Source organism: Malaya genurostris, chromosome 2 (genome assembly GCF_030247185.1).
Source record: "Malaya genurostris strain Urasoe2022 chromosome 2, Malgen_1.1, whole genome shotgun sequence".
Classification (NCBI taxonomy): domain Eukaryota; kingdom Metazoa; phylum Arthropoda; class Insecta; order Diptera; family Culicidae; genus Malaya; species Malaya genurostris.
This window is the reverse complement of record NC_080571.1, coordinates 109,333,252-109,341,783: the sequence shown is the minus strand read 5'-3', so window position 1 is coordinate 109,341,783 and position 8,532 is coordinate 109,333,252. Positions and strand designations below refer to the sequence as shown.

Genomic DNA, 8,532 nt, shown 5'->3' with positions numbered 1-8,532 from the left:
ATGAGTCAAAGACGAAACGTAAAACAAATTTGAAAATGGGTATATGCACCTAGCATAAATTTTGGGGGTGAAAAAGTAAGCATTCCCCTTGAAATTATCAGAACTCAATATATTTTCTCAGAGAAAGCCGATTTTCATAAACTAGGACTCAGATGAATGCTCTTCTGGTCTCATAAGCTGTTATTGAATTTTGTCCGAATTCGAGTTCTGGTTCCGGAACTGGAGAGTGAATTGTGTTTAAAATCTCAAACTGTCACTTAGGGTGAAGATCGGAAAAAACGGAAAAATTGTTCTAAATTTGGTGCATAACTATTTACAAATCGAAAAAGTTATGTGGCTTTACGTCAAACCAACTAAAAATTAATAGATCGTTAAAAACAATTGCGGTTTGATTTACCGTTACAATCTGCTTCTGGTAGGAAAGGGCAGACAATCAATACTACCTTCATAGGGGTCTGTCGCTGACGATGTCCAGCCAGCAACTGGCACCATTAAAGAAGGTGACAAGCGATTATAAATACGCTCTCCTACTCAATGCTTGATCGGAGAAATAGGTATCAAGTGAGAAGACTAGTGTTTGATGGACAGAGAAGATGTTTGGATGTAAGGTATCAGTCGGGTGTATTTTCTACTGTGTCTGCCTGGCGTTTTAGAGTGATTAAAAGAAGATTCAGAGTGACGAAATGGTAGCGCGTATGCACGGAATGCATAAGAATGCAGGTTCGAGTCCTGTCTCTGAGCGTATCTTTTTCTAATAAATCATCTTTTCTGTTAGTTATTCATTCATTTGGCTTCTCCAATATATGTTTCCGCTCAGTCATTGAAAACTGAAGTTATGTTAGTTTATCTCCAAATAAATTTTTTAGATTTTTTTCAAGTACTTTTGTCGTGAATACGTCTTACTTTCCTATGGGGCGGCTTTTCTAAATTTACGCTGTAAAAGAATGGGTAGAACTTAATCAGCAGGTCAGCAATTTATGATAAAATTTTCAGTATTATGAGATTACCACAACTAACTAAAAATCGAAGTTTCTAAAATGTTTGGTATGAGTGAGAACCAGGGTGAAATTCAGTGCCCAAATAAGATGCGCGAAGTTCCAACCGAATGAATTGAACGAACACCATTAAGTAAAGGGTGATTTTTTAAGAGCTTGAGAACTTTTTTAAACAATAAAACGCATAAAATTTGCAAAATCTCATCGGTTCTTTATTTTAAACGTTAGATTGGTACATGACATTTACTTTTTGAAGATAATTTCATTTAAATGTTGACCGCGGCTGCGTCTTAGGTGGTCCATTCGGAAAGTCCAATTTTGGGCAACTTTTTCGAGCATTTCGGCCGGAATAGCCCGAATTTCTTCGGAAATGTTGTCTTCCAAAGCTGGAATAGTTACTGGCTTATTTCTGTAGACTTTAGACTTGACGTAGCCCCACAAAAAATAGTCTAAAGGCGTCAAATCGCATGATCTTGGTGGCCAACTTACCGGTCCATTTCTTGAGATGAATTGTTCTCCGAAGTTTTCCCTCAAAATGGCCATAGAATCGCGAGCTGTGTGGCATGTAGCGCCATCTTGTTGAAACCACATGTCAACCAAGTTCAGTTCTTCCATTTTTGGCAACAAAAAGTTTGTTAGCATCGAACGATAGCGATCGCCATTCACTGTAACGTTGCGTCCAACAGCATCTTTGAAAAAATACGGTCCAATGATTCCACCAGCGTACAAACCACACCAAACAGTGCATTTTTCGGGATGCATGGGCAGTTCTTGAACGGCTTCTGGTTGCTCTTCACTCCAAATGCGGCAATTTTGCTTATTTACGTAGCCATTCAACCAGAAATGAGCCTCATCGCTGAACAAAATTTGTCGATAAAAAAGCGGATTTTCTGCCAACTTTTCTAGGGCCCATTCACTGAAAATTCGACGTTGTGGCAGATGAAATTATCTTCAAAAAGTAAATGTCATGTACCAATCTAACGTTTAAAATAAAGAACCGATGAGATTTTGCAAATTTTATGCGTTTTATTGTTTAAAAAAGTTCTCAAGCCCTTAAAAAATCACCCTTTATTGAGGGCTTACGACATGTTTTGTTCACTAGTAAATCAGACAATAACTATGTATGCTTATAAACCATGAGTATTTTTAATTAACGAATATAAGGGAGACACATTTGTACATGTTGATTTGGACGGTCAATTTCGTCATTCAATTTATAACAAAATGCTCTTATAATTGATATTCCGCCTATTGCGAGAATGGACAATTATTTTACAGACCAAAACCTTTGGCATGATGACAATACTTCACCTAGCTGATTCCAAATACGCGGATAAAAATGCATGGCCGGTACCGTGATTAAAAAATAATGGAAATCATGAAACATAGACATCTCATTATCTCATGAGATCATACCTAGTATAAATGCGCAAAGTTTATGAAAGACGAGTTATTGTTCCTGATATGAATCATGTTGCTCATAAAATCATCATGATTTTTTACCAGCAATGAATTGTATCCGTTTATGTATCATCCCGATCAACATGTCGAATCTAAACTATTTCTCTTTTTGATACTTGTTAGAAAATTTAGATATTTTAACTACTAACGAGACCAGACGTATATCAGCACTTACTACGAAAACAGCCTTTTGTTATAAACTAGATAAAGCTTTTTTCGGATTTTATATAAGAACTGAATAATATTCGAACGAGATCTTTTTATATGGAACTACTGCCTTGAAAGATGTGCAATACAAATATCCAGTTTGTGAAGTGCATATCATATCAATATATAAGTGAACAATTCTTTACCATTTCGCATGAATTTTTAAATCACTTATAACTATTTTTGTCCACATTGGGCGAGTGAATATCAATAATTTATATTTGACAATGCTCAAATTCTGTTTGTGGAAATCGCTATACAACTTTTTTTTTCGAGACGGGCTTGACAAGTAAACTATGGAAATTAATGTTATATTAACTCCCAACTAAGATATAGATTTTAAAACATCTAACTTTTATATGTAACTAATTCTTGGTGCGCATTTAGTAACTCTTGTTTCTTTGATGCGTAAATGCAGATTCGATAGTGATTATTGAACTGAAAAAAATTTCCGATTCGTATAGAAAATAATTAACATTTCAAGTAAATTATGATACACTGAAGTCTTTTTTTATGCGAATTTACGTACCGCATAAAAAAACCGCATAAACAAAACCACATAACTCTGAAAATTCGCATAAAAAAACCGCATAACTCTGAAACTTCGCATAAAAAAAACCGCATAACTCTGAAAATTCGCATAAAAAAACCGCATAACTCTGAAACTTCGCATAAAAAAACGCATAACTCTGAAAATTCGCATAAAAAAAGTCGCGTAAAAAAACCGCATAAAAAAGACGGCATAAAAAAAGACCTCAGTGTATATTAGTAGGGATTCGACATTCCGAGTGAATCGAAAACGAAGAACCACTGAATAAATATGCATCTATTTTACAGAGCACGTTGGTTGATGTGATTAGTCATTAGTGATTCAGTCAAGGTAGTCGAAGATCAAATAGGACGAAACACTTTTGACTTTCGTAACTTTTCGATCCGATCGATGTGAACATTGTTATACAAGGCCCAAATTGTAGGTCCATATTCAATAATACTGCATACTAGTGCAATATACAAATTACAGAGAAAATGCTCATCATTAAAGTCTTGAGTGTTGCATGTGATGAGTATCAAAACTGCATAAGCTTCCGCAGTAAAAAAAAAAGTCTGGATGCCATTTCGGTTACACATGTATAAAACTCACTTAATTTGAAGACCAGCACAATCCACAAGGATTTGTGATGATGCGATACATTTTTAGAATTCACTGCAAATATCATTCGCGAATAGCATGAAAATGAGTGGTCCAAGGTGGCTCCCTTGTTTGGACTCGCGATGAACGCTCCAATATTGCACATTAATCTATGGTTTAATTTTCAATTTTCAAGATAGTTCATGAAAAGTTTGCCATGACAATCCAAGAAAACTGACGTCCAACCTGTCCGATTGAGTTCAAGGTTTCGTTAACAATTACCAATTTCGCCTCCCAAACAAGGCCAAAATTTTTTTTATTGAGTTTTTATAAAGGAGACCGATTTCCCCTCCCTATGGATACGTGCCTGGTTACAATTATGTAAGTGAAAGTTTGCAAAATTCACACAATCAATCAACTAGAGAGCGATTATCGATATTCAGATATGTGGAAAAAACATGTCAGTTTTATTCGTATTTATGTCTTCCACTTATGTTTCTGATATTACCCACTCGCCGTTTTTTCGAATATTGATATTTATGAAAATCATTACACCACTTGATTGAAATTAAATTTTAAAATATATTACTAGTCGAATTTGTTTCCCTATCCGTGCAAAGCAATTGTTTTGTAATGGTGGTGGTGGTGTACAAAGACTGAAAACATGCTCAGAAGAAATCTATTCTGATTCTACCAGCTTTTCTGCTGTTTATTTTTAAATTGCTTATATGGTTTGCCAGTTTGTTTTTCGAATGCGAAGGAGGTTTCGAGAATTTCTTGATCTATTCGATAAAAACTATTATCAGTCATTTATTTTTAAAATACTACAACTAGACAATGTTCAATGAACAAAGCTATTGAAAAATCTTTTCAGTAAACTAATCAGAGTATTTGTCGACGTTCGGAAGTATGAGTCAAAACAGGCAGTATTAAATAAAATTTCCAATTGTAGCTTTTGATTTAACCAGCCTTGATATGTGTCTGACATTACACAACTGGCTTATTTATTTTGTAAATCGGCAAGAGTTTCACTCATATTTTCCAAAAATTGAAATATGGTCAGAATAAATTGAATTAATTAGCAAGTACCTCTAACCAGAGTAACCACTTGATGATCTGTTCCTTGCCACTGAATTTGAAATCTTCTAATAACTATATTACCGCAACGTAATAAAACCAAGTACTGTCAAAAAAAAATTTCAGAGATTTTGGAAATGTTTTTTCTGACATTTGGTATAAAGAAAGCAGTTCGTTAAATCTGTGATGCAACAACAAATTATTTATTAATTTATTTTCTTACTTACATACTTTCTTATTCATTTTTATTTTCAATGTATAAAATGTGTGCATAAAATATTATCTTTACTTATGGACTATTTGCTAGACTGATGCAATGTTCTGACATAGAAATGCATTTGCAATTGATGAAAATGGTACATACCTTAGCCTTTTAAATGGTTTCTAGTTAGGTTATCTAAAAATGATTTTACGAATTGTAAACTTTAAAAGTGGTTTTCCGATTTGTAATCTCTTTCCTCCAAATACGCACTTCATGCACTTGTAAAATAGCATTCTCAGGCCCGTACCCAGGATTTGGTTTCGGGAGGGGCCAAGAATGAAAAAATAATGTTACTGAAGATTGCTTAAGTATATAATTTCCGGTGCGCCATTTACCGACGTTTTTAACAGACACCTTAAACTTTTACACTGAAACTATCATTATTATATATTTAAATAAAATTTGTGACTATGACCGAGAGAAAGTTATTGTATTACATTTCTTAACGTTTACTGTCATGCCATTTCAATCCCACATGTTTAAGACCTTCTAAGACTGTGAACCATTTCGCGGTTAATTTTAACTGTTGGTTGAAATCTGACACTAGAGTGGTTATTTTGTGTCTAGTAGTTCAGTTTAATTAAAACTGCGGCCCATTTCAAAGTTTGACGGATGGAAAATTATTTGGGTTTATTTTGCACTGGAAATAATTTTTACTAAAGAATTGATATTAGAATTTTCTTTGCAAGATTTTTTTCAGTGTCGGGAAATAACCATTGATCTTTCGAAAACAACCATTCATTCGAGCAGATTTATTTTTGACAACATCAAAATAAGCACTCGAGTGTCAGTTTTCAATCAAAAGTTAAAATTAACCAGGAAATGGATCACAGCCAAAATGTCCATTTCTAGAGCACAAAAATCCACAAGACTTGTGATGAATTTTGAGAAGTGGTCCTAGATAGATACCTTACTTCGATTCGTGGAGAACGGAAAGCATCTTCTAAATTTGTAGGTCATATTAGCTGATGGCCATACAAACTAACTTTAGCTATACAGGTTTCGGTATCAGGTTCCAGAAGTAGCGGTCTAAAATTCCAAAACGAAACTCACATCGATTTCTCAGAGATGACTTTAGGTTTGGGAGTTCGAGTAGGCCAAATCAGGTGAACAAGGTGGATGGGCAGTAATTGGAGCACTAAATCGTTGATTTTAACTATGGTAGCGATGCTCATGTGCAGCATGTAAGGCCCTTTCACAGCGATTTCGGTCTTTAATCAATTTAGTACTCCAAAACTATACTATGACAATCCCAGAAAACAGGCATCATGATCTTTCCGACCCATTGAGCCTCCCTTTCAGGCACTCATGCCTCTACGACATCAGTCCATTGTCGTTTAATCATTTATTTCTCTGGCGTATAATAATGGATCCAGCCAAACTTGTACTCGAAGTGCACTTGGGCTCGTCTTTTTAGTCCTAAATAAGTATGTGCGAGATCCAGCGACAGGATATCTTTCTAATTTGCAGAATCTGTTTTTTTAATAATAGAGGTTTTAACCTTATGGTCAATCGAACCCAGGCGGGCTGCGTGAAAGACATCGACTTACCCATCACGCTATACCCGTCCCCTTGCAGAATCTTACTCAACTATGGTAAGCTCGCGCACTTTCATATTCCAGTCATCCAGAACAATTAAGTGTCTTTTTATTATTGTCGTTTATTTTGCCCCGTATTTAATTTTCATTTTATTTAGTTTTGACACTGTTCGCTTCGAATCAAACATTTTTTTATTTCTGTTTCTGATTTCGTGTGGGGCCAGGGCCCCTCGGGCCCCCCCTCTGGGTACGTGACTGAGCATTCTAAACAGTACATTACGATAATAGATTAAATGAAGCTTTTCAGTCAGTTTATTTTTCAGTCCCATCAAATATTGCTAATAGACATGAAATCATTCCAAAGAATATATTGCACCATTGGATATTGAGAAATACTTACACCAAAAAATAATCAAATAATTTCGTATGTAATACAATAAGCGTTTCATGTAATAACGTATATTCAATTATAATAAACATCAAATAAAATATCTTCGGTGCAGTACAAAACACGCAATATTGATCGGTTCCAAGAAAAACAAACATCCATGTAAATAACAATTTATTCATTGGTTCAAGGAGCGTATCAGTTTATGTTTTCATTACCATATTGTTCTCCTGCAAACGGTTTATAGTCTTTCGGTTGCCCTAAAATAAAAACTCCAGCATCTCTAACAATACACCTTATGCATATATTTTACGACAAGCTTTAAAATTTTATTTCATTGGTATAATATATCCATTGATTCGTCAATACATATTTCACACACAACTCATGGTTTTCCGAGTTCTCGCCGTTTTCACATTCGTCCCTGCAACGGTCGTATCACACATTTACAGCAGGATGGTAACCGAAACGACTCTTTATACGGCTGCTTGGTAGCCGGATTGATGGCGAGCAACGTTCGGTAGTGGTACAGTTGTTTACACTTTGTCCTGAATAACGATGTTAGGTACTCCAATTTATTGCATGGTTGTTCCGGATGACGACACATCTCTATTCGTACACCCTGCGTGTAATTGGGAGTGTTGACGATCATTACTAGCTTTTCCTCTTTGGTGTAACCGCTCTGGGGATGAACAAGTTTTTCCTCACTTGTACAGAGAAAATCGTCGTCCGAAGTATCAAATCGTTGGTACAATTCGTCGCCAGTGTCAATGACTACATCGTTGCCGAAAACCTCGGCGAAACGCTGCTCGTGCCGGGCAATGATCTCGTCCACCAACTTCTGAGGATAGTCAGCAACATTAGTACATAAGGGAAATTCCGGCCGACACTCCTGCTTATCAATCCTCGGTACCAACTCGTTGGGAAATATGAAATCCGAAGAAAATGGACCATTCGCTGGGTTTGATTCCGGTGCATCGCGTGATCGTATCAGTGGCCGAAACTTAGATGATGTTACGGGCACGAGTAAGAGATTAACACTTAGGAACAGGATTATTGTTCGAACCCCGATCCAAGGAATAATCCACACCATATTTATTTGTTCCTTCAAATTACAACTCTTCCAATAACTCAGCAACACTCAGATTACATTTTATGATGACTTAGCTGACTCGATGAAAATTGCGTACTGATACGCAACTGCACTTTATTTCGTCATTTAAGTGATTTGCGTGTACCTAAAGGGTAGAATTTACCTGCTAGTCGAAAACAAATTTAGCAAAACATAAGTGATGCATCATAGGTAGCAAACAGGCCTTCATATTGGCAGTGAACAAACTCAAACTCTTCCCTACAATCTGAAATATTATTGATTGTAAATCAAACAGTATTAAGACTGTACACGAACAGCAAATAAATATTATCAATTATTCGAAGTGTAGATCCGAATAGTCTACCAAAATTCCTCAAGAAAT

At 35.7% G+C, this 8,532-nt stretch overlaps 1 protein-coding gene across 1 annotated transcript; it reads right to left on the bottom strand.

Annotated features, from left to right (window-relative positions):
• Positions 1-7,469: 7,469 nt before the first annotated feature.
• LOC131428763 (protein spaetzle-like) lies at positions 7,470-8,150 on the bottom strand. Its single transcript, XM_058592806.1, has one exon. It carries the CDS (start codon positions 8,148-8,150, stop codon positions 7,470-7,472), a length of 681 nt encoding a protein of 226 aa, XP_058448789.1.
• Positions 8,151-8,532: the final 382 nt, after the last annotated feature.